The 24,803-nt window shown below is 37.4% G+C and overlaps 1 protein-coding gene across 1 annotated transcript; it reads left to right on the top strand.

Annotated features, from left to right (window-relative positions):
- The first annotated feature begins 305 nt into the window (after positions 1 to 305).
- Positions 306 to 941, top strand: PPP1R2C (PPP1R2 family member C). Its single transcript, XM_019717750.2, has one exon. The coding sequence runs from the start codon at positions 306 to 308 to the stop codon at positions 939 to 941; it is 636 nt and encodes a 211-aa protein (XP_019573309.2).
- Positions 942 to 24,803: the final 23,862 nt, after the last annotated feature.

Genomic DNA, 24,803 nt, shown 5'->3' with positions numbered 1-24,803 from the left:
ACAGGGTATATAGAAATTTACAAAACAGTGCTTTCCTGTGTCATGTGCAATTCAGGGATATTTCCTATCTTACTCCATTAAGAAAAAAAAAGGGCAAGGCAGATGTCAGCGTAGGCCGCGAGGCGGTGACGTTGCCAATGACGATGGCAGCGACCATTGTGGCGTCCTTTGTGACGCCAGTTTGGTGAGGTTTATTGGGTGTTGGAGAAGTGGTCAAGACAAACCGTGCTGCAGCGCAGCTTGGAGCACGGAGGGTGGCTGTGGTTGCCCAACCCTTGCTTGGGTGTGCCCTTCACTCCCCTAGCATGGCAGCCTTCACCACCTCACACCGACCCATCAGGGGGATCCTCAAGAACAAAAGCTCGACGACGGCTTCCTCTGTGGAGGCCCCCACACAGCAGTCCGGAGGGGCTACCCAAGTAGAAAGAAAAAAGTCGCAGAGGTGGGACGAATCAAACATCCTGGCAACATACCGCCCTTCATACAGAGACTATGATTTAATGAAGATAAATGAGCCCAGCACTCCTCAACTCAGTATACAAGATGGTCGAGAAGATACAGCATATGGTTTTGAAACAAAAGACCGTACTCAAAACATAACTGTAGACATTTTAGCTAAGAAATTCGCGGCCATTGATACCTCCGAGCTGAACCAGAAGATGCGAGAACCAGAGAGCCACGGGGCGCACACTAGCAAAATTTTCCTCGACAAACAAGAAAAACAGCGGCAGTTCGAATTGAGAAGGAAGCTGCACTACAACGAAGGACTGACTATCAAATTAGCTAGACAGTTAATTGCAAGAGACTTCCAATTTGAGGAAATGGAGGATGAAAACGAACAATGTCCACTTCTAATCTTCAATGAAGAGAAAACTCCTGCAGAAGAACCAGATGAAGATCCTGCAAGTGATGAACTGCAAAACCAGCCACGCTATGTGTAGAAAACATTTGTCCACGCTGCAGCTATTTCTCGGGTACACACCCTGTTACGATAATACACTACTACTAGCACTGAAATACTATCAGTTAAATTGTACTGCAATAATTACATAGTAAACTTCGAAAATAAATAGATTAAATGGAAAATGCCTGCTTGATATTTTTGTGTCTGGTACTTTGCTACAAAACCACATTACTTTTATATAACTTGGTTAATGTATATATTATATAGCTTTTTGTGTGTTAAGGGCTTAAAGGGGAACTAATTTATATTCACTTCGAGATGCACTAGCTTTTATAGGAAAGGTTTTCTTATAATATCAAAATGCAATTGGTGCTACAACATATGGTTAGTCTTGACCATGTCTCCAACACCCATCAAGCTTCATCAGACTAGTGTCACAAAAGACACTGCAATGGATATGTAATCTGATAAGTGTTCAAAGGCTAAACACTTGTCATTAGGATGGGTGATTTGCCTGTTTAATTGAGAGGGAATATAAGAATTATCACTGCATTTTCTTAGCCTAGTACCCTTAAATTTTCTCTTAATTTTCTTTCAGTGTTTACAAGGAAATGACTGAACTTTTTCTCATCAAAAATTGTCCTTTTCATGAATTATCAGGTTAAAATTGAACCAATGTCTGTTCTATTTCTTGTATACTCTGTGGGCAGATTTGATACCAATATTTTAAAAAGTTTATTGTTATCTCAGTAGTCTGTTCTCATACCTATCTTAACCTCTATCCTTTGTTTCCTGAATCCTCCTCATGCATACACACACAATCCTTTAGAGAGTATCATAATGTTAAGACATCAGGAACTCTTCCTCTCAAATTTTGTATCATTTGTTGCAACAATGTCATTTCTATTTCAGCCATCATGGCCTATTTGGTCTAATAAGTGGAGAAAATAGATTGAACAACAGAAGTGCTATAGTTAGGAAGTACAATTCAACTGTTAAATTTCTATACCTTTTTGTTTTTCAGCTTGCTAAGTAACTTATTATTAGTTTATTATTTGACCTAATTAGCTTTTAGAAAACAACTGAGATTTTATTTATGATAGAATCCTGTGCAACCATTGACGTGATTACAGTCCCTAAATATACACAGACAGAAGTAACCCCAAAGGTGTGTGTGTGCGTGTGTGTATGTGCATTTCCTTTTTAATTTAAAATTTTATTGATAATTGTAGATTCACATGCAGTTGTTAGAAATAGTAGAGAGATCCTATGTACCCTTTCCCTGGTTTCCCTCAATGGTAACATTTTGCAAAACTATAGTACAATGACACAACTAGAATATTGATGTTAATATAATCAATATACAGAACATTCCATCACTACAACAATTCCAAATGTTGCCCTTTTATAGCCACATCTGTTCTCCATTTTTAATATTTTTTTCATTTTAAGAATCTGATATAAATGAAATGATAGTATGTACTCTTTGGGGATGTACCAGAGCTTGTTTAGTCATTCACATGTTGAAGGACATCTGGATTAGTTCCAGGTTTGGGTATTACAAATGAAACTGCTATGAACATTCATGTACAGGTTTCTGTGTGAATATAAGTTTTCATTTTTCTGGTATAAATGCCCAGGAGTGCAATTGCTGGCACATACGGTAGTTGTATTTCTTAAGAAACTGCTAAACTTTTTTCCAGAGTGGCTGTGCCATTTTACATTCCCACCAGCAATGTATGAGCATTCCAGTTTCTCTGCATCCTCACCAACATTTGGTATTGTCACTGTTTTTTATTTAAGTCATTTTTATAAATGTGTACTAATGTCTTAATTTCCATTTCACTAATTGCTAATGATTTTGAACATCTTTTCATGTGCTTACTTGCAATCTGTATATCCTCTTGTGTGAAACGTCTTTTGCCCATTTCTAGTTTGATTATTGGTTTTTACTGTTCAGTTTTGAGAGTTCTTTGATTTGCAAATATTTTCACACAATGTGTGGTTTATCCTCTTATAGAGACTTTTTCAGAGCAAAAGTTTTTACTTTTGATGTGGTTCAATTTATCAGTTTTTCCTTTTATGCATGGTGCTTTTGGAACCCTAGTCAAATGTGATCCAGAAAGATATCATTTTCCAAATCATGATTTCCTAATTAAGTAACATGGTATTAGGCTGCATAGAAAAAAAAATAGACCTTTATTATTTAAGTTTCTCTTTCCTTTGGAGAAAAGAATCTGAGAATGTTCAGTTTCAGTTTCAACTCTTTGTCAATATAATCTCCTCTACTAAACTCCTTTGATGTCATCATTTGTCTACTTATTTTTCAGTATGAAATTCAGCAAAGCTGGCTATTTAAAACCTGGGACATATAATGGTATAAATGGATTGTTAAGTAAGAGTACCTTCCACTTGAAGGTTAAGGCAAATATATTTCCCCCCAAGACTTTGAAATTGCTTACATTTTTCCCTCTACATTAGTACACTAAATAACATGCTGTAATAAGGCACAATGATATCAAAAGAATGATAGTCAAAAGCCACTAAATTGGTTCCTTTAAATTGCATTCTGCAATTTGACAAACACTGAACTCAAAGGATCTTAATATTTTCAGTTAAGGGACTGTGTTCTTCTTTGTGTGCAAATATCACCTGGGAGTAGCACTATAAATGCTTATCAACCATTCACACCTTAGAGTAAGTGAAGAACATGACATGAAATATTGATTGGGAAGGGGGTGAGCCAATTTAGAGGGGATTATAAAAATAAAAGGAGTGAAAGAGATACCCAGAAGTGAGAAGTTGGGAAAGGAGGGGAGAAAGGAATGAGAAAAAGAATGGAGGATTAAGTTCATTAGCCTTAAAAGTTATGGCTGATTCTCACTGAGTCATCAGCTCAGAATTGTCATAAAAAGGACGCAACATTCTGGTGAAGAAATGATAGGGAAAAGAGTTCTCTTTTCCACCCAACCAAATAATTATAGTAATACTACTACCACTACTACTACTGTCATTTATTGAGTATATGCAAAGTGTCTGAGGCTTCAAAAGAATTGTCTCATTCAATTATGCCAGCAACCCTTTGAAATGGTATTGTTTTGCCCAGTTTAGAGATCAGGAGATTTAAAATGAAGGAAATTGAATAATTTCCCCAAATCCATAGCTGCTAGGTGATGGAATCAGGATTCAAACCCAGGCCCATCTGGCTTACTCAGGTATAGCATTTTCCCCACTATAAAACACTGGCTCTATTTGGGCCTTGTTGGGATTGAAGGTCCTCCCTCTCCCTCCTCCTTAAGCACACAAGTCTACCCTAGCAGTGTAGCAAGAGTTGCTTTTCTGTATAGCTGCACAGTGTGAGTGGTCTAAGGAGATGCTTTTCAATCTAGGAACTTCCCCTGTCCTCTGCCACGCTGCCCCAAGCCCCAAGTCCTCTTCCCATCCCTTGCTATGAGTCTGTGCTCAGCAAGGAACCTGAGACATTCACTCATACAAAGATGCCACTGGATGAAAGTAGCATATTTGTCAGTTGCACTTCCAACAAGTGAACAAACATTTACCAGGCATGGCCATATGTCAGAGGTACTAGCTGGTGCTAGGAAGAGAAAGATGAATGAAACTCAGCCTCTGTCCCCAAAGAAGTCTGAGTCTAGTTGAGAAGACCTGTATGGTTCTGAAATAATCATTTACGAAGACTTCTGGGGTAAAGAATGCCTATATTTAAAAAAGGACAAGAGCCCTCATTTAGGTTACAAAACTACTTGAAAGCAAAGAAGTGGTTTCCAGATGCCTGTGAAGGGGAGCACTAGCCTTCAGAGGAAGTCTGCTCTCTTCTGAGTACCTGTTGTCTGAAAGTAAGGACAGAGGGAGCCTAGCTCTTGAGACCTGTTCTGGTCCAGGAGAAGAGGAGACCCAGCTCATGCTTGGCTAAGGTTAGGGAAAAACCACAGTGCAGAAGAGATAAGAAGACCATAGAAGATTCACAAGTGGGGAGGAAAACAGAGAGATGAGGACATCAGAGGGAATAACAAATGGTTTTGCATTAAGTGGGGGGTGTTGACTTGGAGAATCCTTCCCCACAAAATGATGCTCACAGTTTTATTTTTATCTTATTTGAATGAGGAATTGTAGATACTTCACCTCAGAAGTGAAACAGTTATATAAAACATGAACTATAAACTGTGCCTTCTTTTGTTGGATCATGCTTTCTGTAGCTATATTGTTGTCCTCTGGAATATTGGGACCCATTGTCAAAATTGTGGGTCAAGGAAAGTGCTGGTTTGTTATGCAGTGAGAGAGGTGCACATCAATACCTTCAATCCTTCCATGGCCAGACTACTGGGAAGGAAGCGTGGAGGAAGGTCAGGGGAATGGCAGCAAGAGAGGCAAGTCAGGCTGGAACATAACAGAAGGAAAGGAGAGAAGGAAGAAAAAGGAGGCTGAAAGATTCAACTTGAGTAGGGAAATATTGGGAAAGAAACAACAGCATTCAAGATTATAAACCTCTTGCATTTTTCTAGTTTTTTTTTTTTTTTAATTAAATTTATTGGGGTGACAATTGTTAGTAAAATTACATAGAATGCAGACTGGTGCAGCCGTTATGGAAGGCAGTGTGGAGGTTCCTCAAAGAATTACGAATAGAATTGCCATATGACCCAGCAATCCCTCTCCTGGGTATCTACCCAAAAAATCTGAAAACATTTATCCATAAAGACACGTGTGCTCCAATGTTCATTGCAGCTTTGTTTACGGTGGCCAAGACATGGAAACAACCAAAATGTCCTTCGATAGATGAATGGATAAAGAAGTTGTGGTATATATACACAATGGAATACTATTCGGCAGTAAGAAAAGATGATATAGGAACATTTGTGACAACATGGATGGATCTTGAGAGAGTAATGCTGAGCGAAACAAGTTAGACAGAAAAAGCAGAGAACCATGTGATTTCACTGATATGTGGCATTTTTCTAGTTTTAAAATGTTATGTCCTTTTCTTGGATTAGTAACCAGTTCCTGCCGTTTTACAAATAGATTATGAGTTCTGCCACTCCTATGCTACCCTGGTGACAAATTAGGTCTTTGGGGAGGGCTCCTGGGATAGATGCTGTCAAGTGGGGGCAGAAGTGGGGAAGAACAAATGCAGACAAAAATGAGGTGGCCAGAAAGACGGAGATTTGGGACTGAGAAGATATCATGCGTAGGGCCATACCATTCAGGTGCCACTTCTGTGAGCCTCCCCTGCTCCTTGTTCTCGGTCTTCTTTCCCCAACACAGTCTCAGGGGGATGCCAAATCTTCCCCTTCATGTTTATGACTGCTCACACTACTGTTTACCCAACACAATACCACACGTTGATAATTAGGATTATTAGGGAGAAATATGGGCAAGGAGAGAGATAAGAAATGGGGCAAACAAAATACAAATTTAGAAAGAACAGAACCAGAAAACTTTTATAAGAATCTTGGTCAAATTAGTGCTACTATTTTAAAATTGGAAAAGGTAGCCCATCCGCTACAGGATGCAGCATTTACATACATTCATGGTGGGGTGGGAGTGCAAAAGAGGCTGTGGTTTTTGCCAGGTCCCACACTGATTGGACTTTAGCAGCTGAAGCTGCATGTACAGGGGCTTTGGGCGTATTTAAGGATGCAGGCTACAAAAAGTCTGAGGAAAACTGAAAATTGCCAGTGTGTGTCTGTGGTGTATGTAGAGGGATGGGTAGGAGGAAGCTGCCTTAGGCATTCTTTTTCGCCTGTATAAACACAGTTCTCTAATACAAGGTTATATATTATTAGCTCCTAAAAATATGTAAAGAATTTTTTTATCATTGTGTAGGCAAAACATATTTGCATCACTAAACCTGCCTATGCATGCTGGGTACTAATATCATTCTTTTAAGAAGCTTCTTTTTCCTTTTCTTTTACCCCGTTTTAAAGCAGACCCTTTGAAAGGAACGCATGAACCCGGTTTCCATAGCAATTGCAAGCATCAGTGATAACCCAGAGCTTTTAAGTTATAATATACAGGCTACCCTATTAATGAATTTCAAACCATATTTCCATGAGACAACGGCTCAGCCACTGATAGATAAGGTCAGACCTCATCTCTAAATTTTAAATTAAATCCAGATAAATCAAAATGCAACAGAAGGAGTGTCCTTTTGGAAAGTGTGCTGTTAAAAAAATGCATTCTTTGTGGAGGCAAAACAGTTGCTTTTGCGGTTTGTAATGCCCAGATGGAAAAATCCTAAAACAGATACAGCTTCTTCTGGGTTATTAATGGCATGCTGTCATTTCCTTATGCTATTTGTGAGTGAGTTTTAACCATGGTAGCTCAAAACTCCTAGTACACACATAATCCATTGCCTCAGGAAGAGCAGATGCGATGGTTAGTTCTTGCCAGCTCTGGAATAACACTAGTTCAGTTATAATTTATTAATTTGTTTATTCATGCACTAAGTGCCTAGACTCAGTGCCTTCCTTCATGGAGCTCCCAGAGTGGTGGAGTGTTCAGACTTCTCAACATGCCATTTCTATACTCTGCAAGAATGCTTTACAGAGACCCTTGAGGGGCATTGCCCAGGGTCTTAAAAGATCTTTGCATGGACTTGATTTCAAGGATAACATTTGAATGAGAAATGGAATTTAACCAAATGAAAAGGCATGCGCCAAGGGAGATTGGCATTCCAAATGTGGGTAAGAGGCAATGTGATTTTCTCAGGGATCTCCAAGGTGTCCTATAAAGAAGATTATGAGGAATTAAAGAGATAAGAAGGGCTCTGAAATGATTCAGGTACCACACAAAGACAATGGGAGCTACTAACATTTGTTTTTTTAATCACAATCTTTTTTCATTGATTAGCTTTTGCTTTACTCACACACATGCACACATACACAAAGACATTTCGTGTTTTTTTTTAATTAAAGTTTATTGGGGTGACAATTATTACTAAAGTTACATAGATTTCAGGTCTACAATTCTGTATGACATCATCTATAAATCCCATTGTGTGTTTACTACCCAGAGACAGTTCTCCTTCCATCACCATATATTTGATCCCCCTTACCCTCATCTCCCACCCCCCACCCCCCTTACCCTCTGGTAACCACTAAACTATTGTCTGTGTCTATGAGTTTTATTTCTCATTTGTTTGTCTTGCTTTTTTCTAGATTTTGGTTTATATGCCACTTATCAGTGAAATCACATGGTTCTCTGCTTTTTCTGTCTGACTTATTTCACTTAGCATTATATTCTGAAGATATATCCATGTTGCACAAATGGTCCTATTTCATCTTTTCTTACCTCTGAATAGTATTCCGTTGTGTATATATACCACAACTTCTTTATGCATTCATCTACCGAAGGACATTTTGATTGTTTCCATGTACTGACCACCGTAAATAAAGCTGCAATGAACATTGGAGCACACGTGTCTCTATGTATAAATGTTTTCAGATTTTTTGGTAGATACCCAGGAGAAGGATTGCTGGGTCTTACGGTAATTCTATTTATAATTTTTTGAGGAATCTCCACACTGCCTCCCGTAACGGTTGCACCAATCTGCATTCCCACCAACAGTGTATGAGGGTTCCTTTTTCTCCACAGCCTCTCCAACACTTGTTACTATTTGTCTTGTTGATGATAGCCATTCTGACTGGGGTGAGGTGATATCTCATTGTGGTTTTTATTTGCACATCTCTGATGATTAGTGATGTTGAGCATTTTTTCATATGTCTATTTGCCATTTGTATGTCCTCTTTGGAGAAATGTCTCTTCAGGTTGTCTGCCCATTTTTCAATTGGGTTGTTTGACTTTTGTTGTTGAGTTGCAATTGTTCCTTGTATATTTTGGTTATTAGCCCCTTATCAGAGGCACTGTTTGCAAAAATCTTCTCCCGTTCAGTTGGTTGCCTATTTGTTTTGTCGATGGTTTCTTTTGCTGTGCAGAAGATTTTAAATTTGATATAGTCCCATTCATTTATTTTAGCTTTTACTTCCTTTCCTTTGGAGTCAAATTTATAAAATGCTCTTTGAACCCAAGGTACATAAGTTTAGTACCTATGTTTTCTTCTATGCAGTTTATTGTGTCAGGTCTTATGCTTAAGTCTTTGATCCATTTTGAATTAATTTTGGTACATGGTGACAGATAGCAGTCCTGTTTCATTCTTTTGCACGTGGCTATCCAATTCTCCCAGCACCATTTATTGAAGAGGCTGTCTTTCTCCATTGTATGTTTTAGCTTCTTTGTCAAAAATTATCTGTCCATATTTATGTGGTTTTATTTCTGGGTTCTCAATTCTATTCCATTGGTCTATGTGTCTGTTTTTCTGCCAATACCATGCTGTTTTGATTATTGTAGCCCTGTAGTACAAGCCAAAGTCAGGAAGTGTGATACCTCCATTATTGTTCTTTTTCTTAAGATTGCTTTGGCTATTCAGGGTCTTTTGTGGTTCCAAACAAATCTGATGATTTTTGTTCTATTTCTTTAAAAAATGCCATTGGGATTTTGATGGGGATTGCATTAAATCTGTATATTGCTTTGGGTAATATGGCCATTTTAACTATGTTGATTCTTCCAATCCATGAGCACGGAATGTCTTTCCATTTCTTGGTGTCTTCTTCAATTTCTTTCAAAAATGTCTTATAGTTTTCAGCATATAGGTCTTTCACATCCTTGGTTAAGTTTATTCCTAGGTATTTTATTCTTTTTGCTGCAATTGCAAAAGGAATTGTTTTTTGTATTTCTTTTTCTGAGATTTCATTGTTAGTATATAGGAAAGCAATGGACTTTTGCACGTTGATTTTGTAGCCATCAACTTTACTGTATTCGTTGATTGTTTCTAATAGCTTTTTGGTGGAGTCTTTAGGGTTTTCTATATATAGCATCATGTCATCTGCAAAGAGTGATAATTTAACTTCTTCATTTCCAATTTGGATGCCTTTTATTTCTTTATCTTGCCTGATTTCTCTGGCAAGGACTTCCAACACTATGTTGAAAAGCAGAGGTAATAGGGGACAGTCCTGTCGTGTTCCTGAACGTAGAGCAAAGGGCTTCAGTTTTTCACCATTAATTATGAGATTAGAAGAGGACTTGTCATATATGGCCTTTATTATGTTAAGGTATTTTACTTGTATACCTATTTTATTAAGTGTCTTAATCATAAATTGATGTATCTTGCAAATGCTTTTTCTGCATCAATTGATATAATCATCTGGTTTTTGTCCTTTATTTTGTTTATGTGATGTATCACATTGATGGATTTGCGAATGTTGAACCATCCTTTTGCCCCGGGGAGGAACCCCACTTGGTCGTGATTAATAATCTTTTTAATGCATTGTTGTATTCGATTTGCTAGAATTTGTTTAAGATTTTTGTATTTGTATTCATCAGAGATATTGGTCTGTAGTTTTCTTTTTTTGTGCTGTCCTTACCAGGTTTTGGTATCAGGGTAATGTTGGCCTCATAAAATGAGTTAGGGACTACTGTCTCTTCTTCAATTTTTTGGAAGAGTTTGAGCAGGATTGGTATTAGATCCTCTTTGAAGGTTTGGTAGAATTCACTAGTGAAGCCATCTGGTCCCGGACTTTTGCTTTTGGGAAGGTTTTGGATGACTGATTCAATTTCGTTACTGGTGATCGGTCTGTTTAGATTTTCCAGTTCTTCATGGTTCAGCCTTGGAAGGCTATATGTTTCTAAGAACTTGTCCATTTCTTCTAGGTTATTGAATTTGGTGGCATATAGTCCTTCATAGTATTCTTGGATGATCCTTTGTATTTCTGTGGTGTCTGTGATAACTTCCCTTTTTCATTTCTGATTTTGTTAATTAGTGTCTTCTCTCTTTTTATCTTAGTGAGTCTAGCCAAGGGTTTGTCAATTTTGTTAATCTTTTCAAAGAACCAGCTCTTTGTCACATTAATTATTTCTATTGTCTTTTTGTTCTCTATTTCATTTAGTTCTGCTCTGATTTTTGTTATTTCCTTTCTTCTGCTGACCTTGGGTTTCACTTGTTCTTCTTTTTCTAGTTCTTTAAGGTGTAACATGAGGTTATTTATTTGGGATTTTTCTTGTTTCTTGAGATAGGCCTGTAATGATATAAATTTCCCTCTTAAAACTGCTTTCGCTGCATCCCAAAAATTTTGGTAGGATGTATTTTCATTGTCATTTGTTTCTGTGTATCTTTTGATCTCTCCTCTAATTTCTTCTTTGACCGAGTCGTTCTTTAAAAGTATGTTGTTTAATCTCCATGTATTTGTGTTTTTCCCCGCTTTCTTTTTGCAGTTGATATCCAATTTCAAAGCCTTGTGATCAGAGAATATGCTTGGTATGATTTCAATCTTCTTAAATTTGCTGAGGCTGATTTTATGTCCCAATATATGGTCTATCCTTGAGAATGTTCCATGTACACTAGAAAAGAATGTATAGTCTGATGTTTTAGGATGAAGTGCTCTATAAATGTCAATTATGTCCATTTCATCTAATGTGTCATTTAGGGCTGCTATTTCATTATTTATTTTCTGTTTGGATGATCTATCCATAGCTGTCAATGATGTATTTAAGTCCCCTAGTATAATTGTGTTTTGGTCAATTTCTCCCTTTAGTTCTGTTAGTAGTTGCTTGGTATATTTCAGTGCTCCCTGATTGGGGGCATAAATATTGATGACTGTTATGTCTTCTTGTTGTATAGTCCCTTCACCATTATGAAATGTCCATCTTTGTCTCTTGTTATCTTTTTCACCCTGAAGTCTGTTTCATCTGATATCATTATGGCTACACCTGATTTTCTCTGGGTACCATTTGCTTGGAGTGTCAATTTCTACCATTTCACTTTGAGTCTATTTTTGTCCTTGTAGCTGAGATGTTTCTCTCGGAGACAGCATATGGTTGGGTTTAGTTATTTGATCCTATCTGCTACTCTGTGCCTTCATATTGGTGAGTTCAGTCTATTTACATTTAGGGTGATTATTGATATGTGAGGATTTCCTGTCATTCTATCTTTAGTTTTCTGGTAAGTTTGTGTCTCCATGGTTTCTTTGCCTTTTTATTTTTGTCTATTATTTCTGTGTGGTGGTATTCTATCATGTTTCCCTCTGTTTCTTCTTTTATTACAGTATATATTTCAGTTCTGGATTTCTTTTTTTTTTTTTTTTTTTGAGTGGTTTCCCTTAAGTTTATGTTAAAGAAAGTTTGATATTTAGAGTATTCCATTTTCTTCAGCTCGCTTACTTTCTCCATTCCCATATTCCTGTTCAGGCCTTTACTCTCCCCCTTTTTATGTTTTGGTTGCCTCAGATTGTCCCTGTTCATGGTGGTCAAATAGCCTCCTTTAGTATTTCTTGTATTGTAGGTCATGTATTAGAAAATTCCCTCAGTGTCTCTATGTCTGGAAAGGGTTTATTCCTCCTTCATATCTAAAGGATATCTTCGCTGGATATATTATTCTTGACTCATAATTTCTCTCTTTCAATAGTTTGAATATTTGGTTCCACTTCCTCCTGGCTTGTAGAGTTTCTGCTGAAAAATCTGATGATAATCTAATAGGCTTTCCTTTGTAAGTTACTGTCTTCTTTTCCCTGGCTGCCTTGAGGATTCTTTCTTTGTCGTTGATTTTAGACAGCTTCAATACAATGTGCCTTGGAAAAGGACTGTTGGGATTGAGGTAATTAGGTGTTCTATTTGCTCTTGGATTCGAGGGTCCAGTTCTGTCCACAAATTTGGGAAGTTCTCATCAACAGTTCGTTTGAATATATTATCTGTTCCCTTCTCTCTTTCTTCTCCCTCTGGTATGCCCATTATTCTTATATTGCTCTTTCTGATGGAGTCAGAAAGTTTTTGTAGAGTTCTTTCATTTCTTTGAAGTCTCAAGTCTCTTTCTTCTTCCATCTGTGTAATTCACAGGTTTCTATCTTCAATGTCACTGATTCTTTCCTCCATCTGGTCAACTCTACTACTTAAACTGGTTATTTCATTCTTAATTTCTTCTATTGAGTTCTTAATCTCCAGAAATTCTATTTGGTTCTTTTTTGAAATTTCAATCTTTTTCGTAAAATGCTCATGCTGTTCTTTGATTCTTTTTCTGACTTCATTTAACTGCCTATCTGTGTTTTCTTGCATCTCGTTGAGTTTTTTGAGGACTGCAATCTTGAATTCTCTTTCATTTAAGTCTCATATTTCCATATCTTTAAGTTCCTTTCTGGAGACTTTCACTTTTTTTCTGAGCTGTCTTGGTGCCTTGGTTATTCATGGCAATTGCTGATTTATTATTTCTCATCCTAGACATCTACAGGAGTGGCTTGTTCAACAGGTTGTTAGGTAGAAGTCTTTCTTTTGTTTTCCAGTACTTGTTGGTAGAATGTTTTATTTTCTCTCTGACTGCAGCCTTTTTTTTTCTCTCTCATGCAGTAGTGCTATGTTTTCTCTGCACTATTCCATCTTTTCACACAATGGTTGTATTCCCTTGGAGGCGGCTTCTCCTCTGTTAATAGCTCGCTTAGGTCACAGGGCGCTGTGTCCCTGTGGGTATGCAGAGAGCTTTTTAATTTCCAAAGATCTTCCTGCACCAGAGTCAGAGCCCATATGTTTTAGCAGTTCTGTTTACTCCTGTAGGGATCCGCCCAGACAGGTGGAGCCAGGGGCGGGTTCAGTTGTGAGATTTGGCCCAGTGCAATATTGGCGACCACCACCACAGGTGGTCTTGCTTCCACAGCTCCCACCCCTTTGCCAGAACTAGTCGGGCTGTGAATCTGTGTCTGCCGTCCACAGTTCTCAGAACAGCAAATATTCTATTCTTCTGATCTGACACTGCTAGTGTTCTGTTTCTAACACCGGGCAGGTGGGGGCTGGGCGAGCTCTGGGAGGGTAGGAATGGGGCGGCTAGTCTCAGTGCCTAAGGCTTCTGTTCTCTGCTTGGCAGTGAGGGTTCAAACCACTGTTTTCAGTCTTCTTCCCTCAGTGTTTTCTCCAAGGTCTCTGCCGTAAGTGTTCGGTTCAGCTGTGTTATATGTTGCCCCCTTAGTCCTGTTGGCCATAAGCAGAGCCCTAGCAGTCCGAGTTCTTCCCTCTCCCGCAGCTGCAGTAGTTCCGGGATGTAACGAGCTTGGAGCACTGAGCTATGTCTGTGTCCTGCGCCCGCGCTGATCCGTCTCTGCACTTCTCCCTTCCCTCCTGTCCTGCTCGTGCGATTCGCCCACCTGTAGGTCAATTCAGTAGTGGGCCTCTTCGTCTTGCCTGTGCTGTGCACGGAGTCCTATGTAGAGATATTGTTGTTTGATTAGTTGTAAATTCCAGGGGAGCTTTACAGAGGCTTACCTCATGCTGCCATTTTGATGAAGTCTCCCCTGATCATTTCTGTAATAGTGCTAGACATTTCTGAATGTATCTCTGTTCTCCAACTGGCTGAGGGCCTTTTGGCAACAGGAGCTGTACCTACATGTATAACGTCTCCCAGCACAGAGTCTTATACCCAATAGATTTTGTGGAATGGAAGTGAGAAATTGCACTTGAACATTTCTTTCTATTGTTGAATTGAATTCTGTAATTCCCCTATGATTTACTTACTCAAGTAGAGTTTTTTTCCCTGAGGCTCCTCAAGTTGCAGCGCCATGAGCTGGGGGGGACACAGGTGAAGAGAAAGTGAAAAGGTGACAGTCTCAAAAGGCAAAGCTTGAGTGGCAGCTGCTCAAGTAAGCCTCTCTTTGAAGATGTCCTTGGTGTTTTGATCATCACTAAGTTTACACGTCGGAGAGGAAATGTGAGGACAGCAAGCAGGATTTAAGATTTAAATCCAGGCTACAGCTTAATTTTAAAATTCATTGAAACTTCTAGGGTGCAACCAACTTTATAAAATACAGGAATTAATTTTGTGTCATGAATCCAAACCACAGGTAAGAAGCACATTCAGTTATTTATATTAACATGACCCTTTATATTCTCAGAACGTTTCAATTCTTTCTCTTCTGAATTCTTATTAATTACTATCAACTTTTATAGCAGCATAAATTTTTAGAGTTGGTGGGGGCTTTAAAGACCCTTTAGTCCAATGTCCTCACCTTAGAGGTAAGGCTCTCTGTCTCATAAGTAGCAGAGACGAAAAGATCACCCAGGGTTTATGAAACCAAGGGGAGGTGATGTTTGTAAATAGCCACACAATTTCTTCTTTTATATATGGGGAACATAAATTTAACACAGATTGAAGTGCATTTTCAAATTGATTTGTGGAATACTTTTGTTTAGAACTCAGAAAAGTCTTCAAGGAGAGCCTGTTCTTCCTTAGAAGACCAATACCTTCTCTGGCTTACACTTTGCCTTTTCCAGCGGTGTGCGGAAATACCTTGAGCTTCTGGTAGCAACTGAGCATAAAGGCAATGCATGAAAGTAAGAAAGATTGGTGGTGCACCTGGGACAATCCACTACTCAGGTTGAATTCTTCATCTTCTCTGACTAATGAAAAAGGAAGCACTCATGATCCCCTCACTGCTTCTGTCCCTTGCTTCCTCATTTGTAAGATGCAGAACTACCTATGTCATGGGGTTGTTGTGAGGACTACATTAAGTAACACATGGATAGTGCTTAGAACAGTGCCAGGCACTGCTGTCTATATGTAATATTCTTGCTATTTTTAATATTGTCTTGGAGCTTTCCATTAGGGCTCTAGGATTAATCACAGCTAACTGGGGCCCTACCTTTAAACCTGGCATTGAACTGGGCAAACTTTGCTGCTCACAGATAGACAGGCCACATCATAGGAACTAGCACACTCTTCAAATCACAAACTAGTTTTGGTGCTTGAACTGAGACTTGACTGCACTAAAATTGGACACTGTGGTGAATGCTATAATCCACCATCCAGACCCTCACTTCAGGATTATAGCTGCAGAGCATTCTCTCAGCAGACAATTCTCAACTGTCTGTCTTCTCTTCCCCAGGACTGCCACAGCTGGAAAGAAACACTTGGCACAATATCAAGTTTCCTTCTTGGGGTGGCCCAAACTCAATGACTGATCAATGTGGGGGCCTATGGGGCCTGTCATTTGGTCCCAATTCAGGACAACTCTAAAAGGCCTTTCCAACTTCACAGCTCCCTGTGGAGCTAGCCGAGACTTACTACTAAGATTTCATCACAGCTGAATTTCTCCTTCTGCCCAGTCCCTCTTCCTTCCCCTCCCTACTACATGTGTTACTCCCAGGAGCCCCTCTAATCACTTCCTGTATGTTAATCCCCAACTCAGAGTCTTCTTCAAAGGGAAGCCAATCTACGACAGAGATGATAGAAGGAGAACTGACTCTGGGTGGTGAACACATAATGTGAGATATAGATGATGTATTACAGAGTTGTACACCTGAAATCTATGTAAATTTACTAACAATTGTCACCCCAATGAACATTAAATAAATAAATAAATAAATAAATAAATGCTGAGCTGACCTAAATCTCTATGCCCAGTCCTCAGAAATGGGCTATCTGAAGTCCACTATAACTGCAGAAGTTTCACAGACATGTCTGGCTACTGGCTTTTTCTTGGTAAGGCAGCATAATAAAGCTAGGACAGAGGGTAATTAGCAATGAAAAATATACAGGGGACAGAACACCCATTTAAGCATAGACACACTTAGGTATTGCTTTGACTACACCCTCCCACCCCTAACTTTTGGAATGGGGCCTGGGAAGAGCCAAGGCTACTCTTGCTCAGACAACTCTATTGAAGTTATAATCAGCCTTTTGTTCAGGTCTTGCAGAAACCCCAAGTATTTTTCTTTTTCCCAGTGTGTTAAGGATTTCTGGCCCATTTGTTCTTCAGATTCTGATCAGTGGTGACTCTCAGTGTGGACACTGGTTGATGACAATCTCAAGTCCAATCAGCAACAAATAAATACCAGCTACATTCTTAAAAATCCATCCAACATACCTAAAAATGTGGATGGCCACATCATCTGTTAGAAATAGATGCAAGCTATCATCATGATATGGAACATAGTCCATGTTAACATTGAAATTCACTAAAGGTTTATCATAGTTTGAATGCTATATATATAGTTTTGATGTATCAACTCCAAGACTTTAATATGTGCCCTTCTTGTGCCCTGTGATAAGGAAGAAAAAATTATATTCTAATTTTCTGTCAACCTCTTCTATTGTTAAAAATTATCTTCTGTCTGTAGCATTGGATTTTGGGGTAAATATGATGAAGAAAAATAAAAGTAATGTGCATGCTATTTAGCATTACTTATTTATTTTCATGCAATGCCATTAATATCCCTGGGGTATTGAAACCTGTTTATATCCCATCTGTTTTCTTCCTGTCACAAACAAAACTTCCATGCCCTGGAAGGCTTTGATTCCACTACTCTGAAATTTCAGAAGAATGTGTGTGAACATTATGAAGTGTATAAGCATCATGCAAGCAGAAAAAAAATTAACAAAAACAACAACAGCAACAAAAAACCAACAAAAGCAAAGGAATTCTAGAATCTATATCCTCAAATCTCATCTCAAGATAAGAAATGAGAGTAACCACTAGTGAAAGATAACATGTGCCTTGACAGGTTCTTGACCATCTAAGCTTCCAACCATTTTGTTTGTTTGTTTAATCGTTTACTTTCTATGTATTGATAGGCTGTTAGTTCAGTTCATCTTACGTCTGAAGAACTGTAGTGGTATAAACTTTCCTTAAAAGTTTACGCAGAGAGTCTCATCTTTATAAGTTCATTGTCTCTAGAGGGCCCAAGAATATGGATGTGAGTAGATAGATTTGGTATTGTCACTAATGCTCCTTTGTTTAATTAACTTTAATCAAATATCCTTGAGCTTGAAATGTTACGTAAATTTTGTTTACACTATGCTGGGAATGCAAAAATGGATGATCTGGTTCATTTTCTCAAAGAGTTCCTTTAACTGGGGCAAATGTTAGCTTAATAACTACAACACATTGTGGCAAAGATTTAATAAGTTAGTGCTGAGGGAACACAGATAAAATATATTGAATGTCTGTTTTAAATAGATTACCACCCTCCCCAACTTCTATCCATCGAATTTGCATAGCACCACATCTTTGGTTAGTGGTTAAGGAGAGGAAAGAGAATTTTATGATCATTCCAAACTTTAATCCTCTTAGCATATTGAAACAATATGGTTTATTGCAAATAACTTGAATTTGGAGGCAGAACACATGAATTTGTATCCAGGGGCTATTTCTTTTTTTTTTTTTTTCTGAGCCCCAGTTTAGGACTCTTTTTTTTTTTTTTTTTTTTTTTTAATTAAATTTATTGGGGTGACAATTGTTAGTAAAATTACATAGATTTCAGGTGTACAATTCTGTATTACATCATCTATAAATCCCATTGTGTGTTCACCACCCAGAGTCAGTTCTCCTTCCATCACCATATATTCGATCCCCCTTACCCTCATCTCCCACCCCCCACCCCCCGCCCCCGTTACCTTCTGGCAACCACTAAACTATTGTCTGTGTCTATGAGTTTCTGTTTCTCATTTGTTTGTCTTGTTCTTTTGTTGTTTTTGGTTTATATACCACATATCAGTGAAATCACATGGTTCTCTGCTTTTTCTGTCTGACTTGTTTCGCTCAGCATTACTCTCTCAAGATCCATCCATGTTGTCACAAATGTTCCTATATCATCTTTTCTTACTGCCGAATAGTATTCCATTGTGTAAATATACCACAACTTCTTTATCCATTCATCTATCGAAGGACATTTTGGTTGTTTCCATGTCTTGGCCACCGTAAACAAAGCTGCAATGAACATTGGAGCACACGTGTCTTTATCTCTAAATGTTTTCAGATTTTTTGGGTAGATACCCAGAAGAGGGATTGCTGGGTCATATGGCAATTCTATTCGTAATTCTTTGAGAAACCTCCACACTGCCTTCCATAATGGCTGCACCAGTCTGCATTCCCACCAACAGTGTATGAGGGTTCCTTTTTCTCCACAGCCTCTCCAACATTTGTTACTATTTGTCTTGTTGATGATAGCCATTCTGACTGGGGTGAGGTGATATCTCATTGTGGTTTTGATTTGCATTTCTCTGATGATTAGTGATGTTGAGCATTTTTTCATATGTCTATTTGCCATTTGTATGTCCTCTTTGGAGAAATGTCTCTTCAAGTCCTCTGCCCATTTTTCAATTGGGTTGTTTGTTTTTTTGTTCTTGAGTTGCATGAGTTCCTTGTATATTCTGGATACTAGCCCCTTATCGGAGGCACTGTTTGCAAAAATCTTCTCCCATTCAGTTGGTGGCCTCTTTATTTTGTCAATGGTTTCTTTTGCTGTGCAGAAGCTTTTAAGTTTCATATAGTCCCATTCGTTTATTTTAGCTTTTACTTCCATTGCCTTTGGAGTCAAGTTCATAAAATGCTCTTTAACCCAAGGTCCATAAGTTTAGTACCTATGTTTTCTTCTATGCAGTTTATTGTGTCAGGTCTTATGCTTAAGTCTTTGATCCATTTTGAATTAACTTTGGTACATGGTGACAAATAGCAGTCCAGTTTCATTCTTTTGCACGTGGCTATCCAATTCTCCCAGCACCATTTATTGAAGAGGCTGTCTTTGCTCCATTGTATGTTTTTAGCTTCTTTGTCAAAAATTATCTGTCCATATTTATGTGGTTTTATTTCTGGGTTCTCAATTCTATTCCATTGGTCTATGTGTCTGTTTTTCTGCCAATACCATGCTGTTTTGATTATTGTAGCCCTGTAGTACAAGCCAAAGTCAGGAAGTGTGATACCTCCATTATTGTTCTTTTTCCTTAAGATTGCTTTGGCTATTCGGGGTCTTTTGTGGTTCCAAACAAATCTGATGATTTTTGTTCTATTTCTTTAAAATATGCCATTGGGATTTTGATGGGGATTGCATTGAATCTGTATATTGCTTTGGGTAATATGGCCATTTTAACTATGTTGATTCTTCCAATCCATGAGCACGGAATGTCTTTCCATTTCTTTGTGTCTTCTTCAATTTCTTTCAAAAATGTCTTATAGTTTTCAGCATATAGGTCTTTCACATCCTTGGTTAAGTTTATTCCTAGGTATTTTATTCTTTTTGCTGCAATTGCAAAAGGAATTGTTTTTTGTATTTCTTTTTCTGAGATTTCATTGTTAGTATATAGGAAGGCAATGGACTTTTGTGCGTTGATTTTGTAGCCGCAACTTTACTGTATTCGTTGATTGTTTCTAATAGCTTTTTGGTGGAGTCTTTAGGGTTTTCTATATATAGCATCATGTCATCTGCAAAGAGTGATAATTTAACTTCTTCATTCCCAATTTGGATGCCTTTTATTTCTTTCTCTTGCCTGATTGCTCTGGCAAGGACTTCCAACACTATGTTGAAAAGCAGAGGTGATAGGGGACATCCCTGTCGTGTTCCTGAACGTAGAGCAAAGGGCTTCAGTTTTTCTCCATTAATTATGAGATTAGCAGAGGGTTTGTCATATATGGCCTTTATTATGTTAAGGTATTTTCCTTCTATACCCATTTTATTAAGTGTTTTAATCATAAATGGATGTTGTATCTTGTCAAATGCTTTTTCTGCATCAATTGATATAATCATATGATTTTTGTCCTTTATTTTGTTTATGTGATGTATCACATTGATGGATTTGATGTTGAACCATCCTTGTGCCCCGGGATGAACCCCACTTGGTCGTGATGAATAATCTTTTTAATGCATTGTTGTATTCGATTTGCTAGAATTTTATTTAGGATTTTTGCATCGGTATTCATTAGAGATATTGGTCTGTAGTTTTCTTTTTTGTGCTGTCCTTACCAGGTTTTGGTATCAGGGTAATGTTGGCCTCATAAAATGAGTTAGGGAGTACTGTCTCTTCTTCAATTTTTGGAAGAGTTTGTGCAGAATTGGTATTAGATCCTCTTTGAAGGTTTGGTAGAATTCACTAGTGAAGCCATCTGGTCCCGGACTTTTGCTTTTGGGAAGGTTTTGGATGACTGATTCAATTTAGTTACTGGTGATCGGTCTGTTTAGATTTTCCAGTTCTTCATGGTTCAGCCTTGAAGGCTATATGTTTCTAAGAACTTGTCCATTTCTTCTAGGTTGTTGAATTTGGTGGCATATAGTCCTTCATAGTATTCTTGGATGATCCTTTGTATTTCTGTGGTGTCCGTGATAACTTCCCTTTTACGTTTCTGATTTTGTTAATCAGTGTCTTCTTTTTATCTTAGTAAGTCTAGCCAAGGGTTTGTCAATTTTGTTAATCTTTTCAAAGAACCAGCTCTTTGTCATATTAATTTTTTCTATTGTCTTTTTGTTCTCTATTTCATTTAGTTCTGCTCTAATTTTTGTTATTTCCTTTCTTCTGCTGACCTTGGGTTTTACTTGTTCTTCTTTTTCTAGTTCTTTAAGGTGTAACATGAGGTTATTTATTTGGGAGTTTTCTTGTTTCTTGAGATAGGCCTGTAATGAGATAAATTTCCCTCTTAAAACTGCTTTCGCTGCATCCCAAAAATTTTGGTAGGATGTATTTTCATTGTCATTTGTTTCTATGTATCTTTTGATCTCTCCTCTAATTTCTTCTTTGACCCAGTCCTTCTTTAAAAGTATGTTGTTTAGTCTCCATGTATTTGTGTTTTTTCCAGGGGCTATTTCTTATTAGCTAGTCTAAGAGTGACTTGACTGGTGTCACATAGTTTTGTCATCTGTAAAAGGGAATAAGAGACATTTATGAAGAAAATAAGAACAACAACAACAGCAGCAGTCATTAACATTTCTTGAGCACTTATTATGTGCCAGGGCCTGTTTTAAGTACTTACAGGTTTTAAATTTCTTATCGTGACCCCCTTGAGACAGTTACTATTATTAATCTAAGTTTGCAGATAAGAAAATTAGGTATAAGAAAAGTTAAGTAGTTTATAGAATATTAAGATAGTTTTTAGCAAGTTATCTGGCAACTCCAAGACTAGAAACAAAGCAGCCTAATTGTCTTCACCACTATATAGTAACTAGTATAAACTGATACACCTACATTAAAGGTTTGTAATAAGGTTCAGCTGAAGTATATGAAAATACTTTGTAAATTATAAACTTTGTAAACATGTGCAGACAGATTTTAATTGTGCAGTATAGGTAGTTTAATAAGAATTACCATTTGCATGTAATGGTTAAATTGGCATCATGTATAATTTAGTAATATTGTATGTCAACCAGCATTTTAGTATTTAGAATGCCAAGGGAACTTCTGGGAACAGAATTGAAAGATGGAACTACTATATAAAATCAGCATAAATAGCATGACTCCTGTCTATAATTCTCTTTCCTTTGGATCAGGATTCAGTAGAATGAGGTTTATTTAAAATTAATTCAGCCTCCTTCAGGATGGCAGTCTTTATTTTTTTCTTTCCAAACCTCACTGAAATAGCAGTAAAGAAGTACACAAGGGAATATATCTATAATAGAACTAAAAAGGGGATAAAGGGCCAAGAATTGACCACAGATTTTGACAAATTTCTGAAAGACTGAAAACCTAAAGGGTTATTTTGACAGGCAAAATAGTGGTGGATGCAACAGCTCACAACACAGAAGAAGACAGAAAGGGAAGAGACAGGTGAAAAGTCTTTGAAGGTGGAGACATTCTGAGCTAGGAGCTATCAGCTACAAAGAGTTGGATTGGGAAGTGAGGTGGAACTCAAAGAAATTGGTGAAAATACTGTCAAAAAGAGTTCTAGCAGGTACACCACCTCCATACCCTCATGTGCAGAGACTACTTTTACTTTCAAACATGAGAATTGTTCTATAAAATAATTGAAAGGTCTGGAGTCCTGTTGTGGTTCTTGGGCACCCTGTAGTAAAGTTCTTTTTGTTTTGACTATAGAGGAGATGTTCAAATTGCCTCCCTTATTTCTGTCTCTCCACCTTCCAAATTATAGCTCCCCCATGAATGATATGCCTTCCTTTTCAGGTGGAGAAAGATCTACACAGCACCAGAGAAAATCAATACCAATTACTTTTTAAAAAATCGACCTGTTTCCACATTTCTAAGTTCAAATGTACAACCTAGGATTACGCAACATTTGAAGAAACCAACAACTCACAATAGAATAACCTAATGCAATAATTTTTTATTAGTTTCAGTGTACAAAATAATGTAATAGACATTTATCATTTATACCCCTCACAAAGTGATAACCCCCCTCCTTCCATATACTACCCTTCTGACATCACATACAGCTGTTACATTTCCACTGTTTCTATTCCTTATGCTGTACTTCACTTCTTGTGAATATATATATATATATATATATATATATATATATATATATATATATGTTATAGTTGACATAAAAGACCCCGGATAACCTCAGCAATCTTGAGAAATAAGAACAAAGTGGGAGATATCACAATACCTGACATCAAATTATACTACAAGGCTATAGTATTAAAAACATCATGGTACTGGTATAAAAACAGACACATAGCTCAGTGGAACAGAATAGAGAGCCCAGAAATAAATCCATGCCTATATGATCATTTAATCTATGACAATGGAAGCAAGAATTTACATTGGGGTAAAGACAGTGTATTCAATAAATGGTGCTGGGAAACCTGGACAGACACATGCAAAAAAATGAAACCTCCTTACACCATATACAAGAATAAATTCAAAATGGATTAAAGACTTAAATGTAAGATCTGAAACCTAATGTAGTAATTTTTAAGGATTCCAGAGGGAAAAGAAAATTCAGGGAATAGAAAATAAATTAAAAAATATATCTATTTAAAATTCTCAGAAATATGCAAGAAAATATTGCACACATAAAATAAGAATAAGGTGTTATAAAAAGAGCATGCAAAGAAAAAAATTCCATGGAAATTAAAAATATAATTCATTATATACACTTGAGAAAAGAGAGGGGGAAAAAAGAAAATTAAGAGATATAGAAGATCACATATATGAGGTTGAATATCTATCTAATCAGAGTTCCAGGAAGATAGAGCAAGAAAACGGAGGGAAGGAAATAACCAGATAAATAATGGAAGAAAACATCCCAGAGTTTAACAAAATCATATCTTCAACTTTAAAGAACCCAATAAATATCCAGCATATTAAGTACAGAAAACTTCACACTGAGACATATAACTAAAATGTCATACATAATAAAGTGATAAAGGCATGGTCCTAAAAGCTTCTGGGGATGAGAGGTCAGTGGAAAATGGAAAAAGAAATAATGATACATGACAACACAAACAGCACATGCTGGAAGAAAATGGTGCAATTGTCTCAAAGTTCTGAAAGAACATTTTTTTCAACATTGTATCTTATATCCAGTAAAATTTTTAACAAGGTCTAGAAGCCAAATACATTTTTTGGACGGGCAAAAACTGAGGAAGTTTAATAACTACACACACTTCTGAAAGAAATTAAAGTTACCTGAGAATGTGGTTCAGCAAAACCAAAAAAGGAAGGACTCCAAGACTGAGGAAAATAAGGAAGACTTGAGAGCCAAGAAACAGTGCAATGAAAAGAAATTCCAGATGACAATTCTACAGCAAACCTCTAAGGCAATAGGTCAGTATTAAACGGACATATATTGGCTCTATAAAGAATTTCTTTAAACATATGGAATAATTTTAGCAAATTGTATGATTTTGAAAAGGGTGGTCTTGATGATCAGGTAAAAGCATATGCTGCATTTATTAAGAAGGAAAAAAAAAGGTCAATTTAAAAGCCCAAAGGGGAAAAATCTGATAAAAAAGAACATGGTCAAAGTAAGAAAGCAAAATAAAATGTGACGTAAATTTTACTAAGTGAGGTAAAAAAGGCAACAAGGGCAGAAGCTTTAAGGGTGTTTTGGCAGGATGGGAGGAGCTGTGAAATAGTAGTGTTCTAATAAGCGCTAGGACATTCTCTTTAATCTAAAATATTAGGAGCTTAATG

Source organism: Rhinolophus sinicus, chromosome X (assembly GCF_036562045.2).
Source record: "Rhinolophus sinicus isolate RSC01 chromosome X, ASM3656204v1, whole genome shotgun sequence".
In the NCBI taxonomy this organism is placed as follows: domain Eukaryota; kingdom Metazoa; phylum Chordata; class Mammalia; order Chiroptera; family Rhinolophidae; genus Rhinolophus; species Rhinolophus sinicus.
Note: the sequence above shows the minus strand (reverse complement) of the source record. Positions and strands in the feature narration are given on the sequence as shown.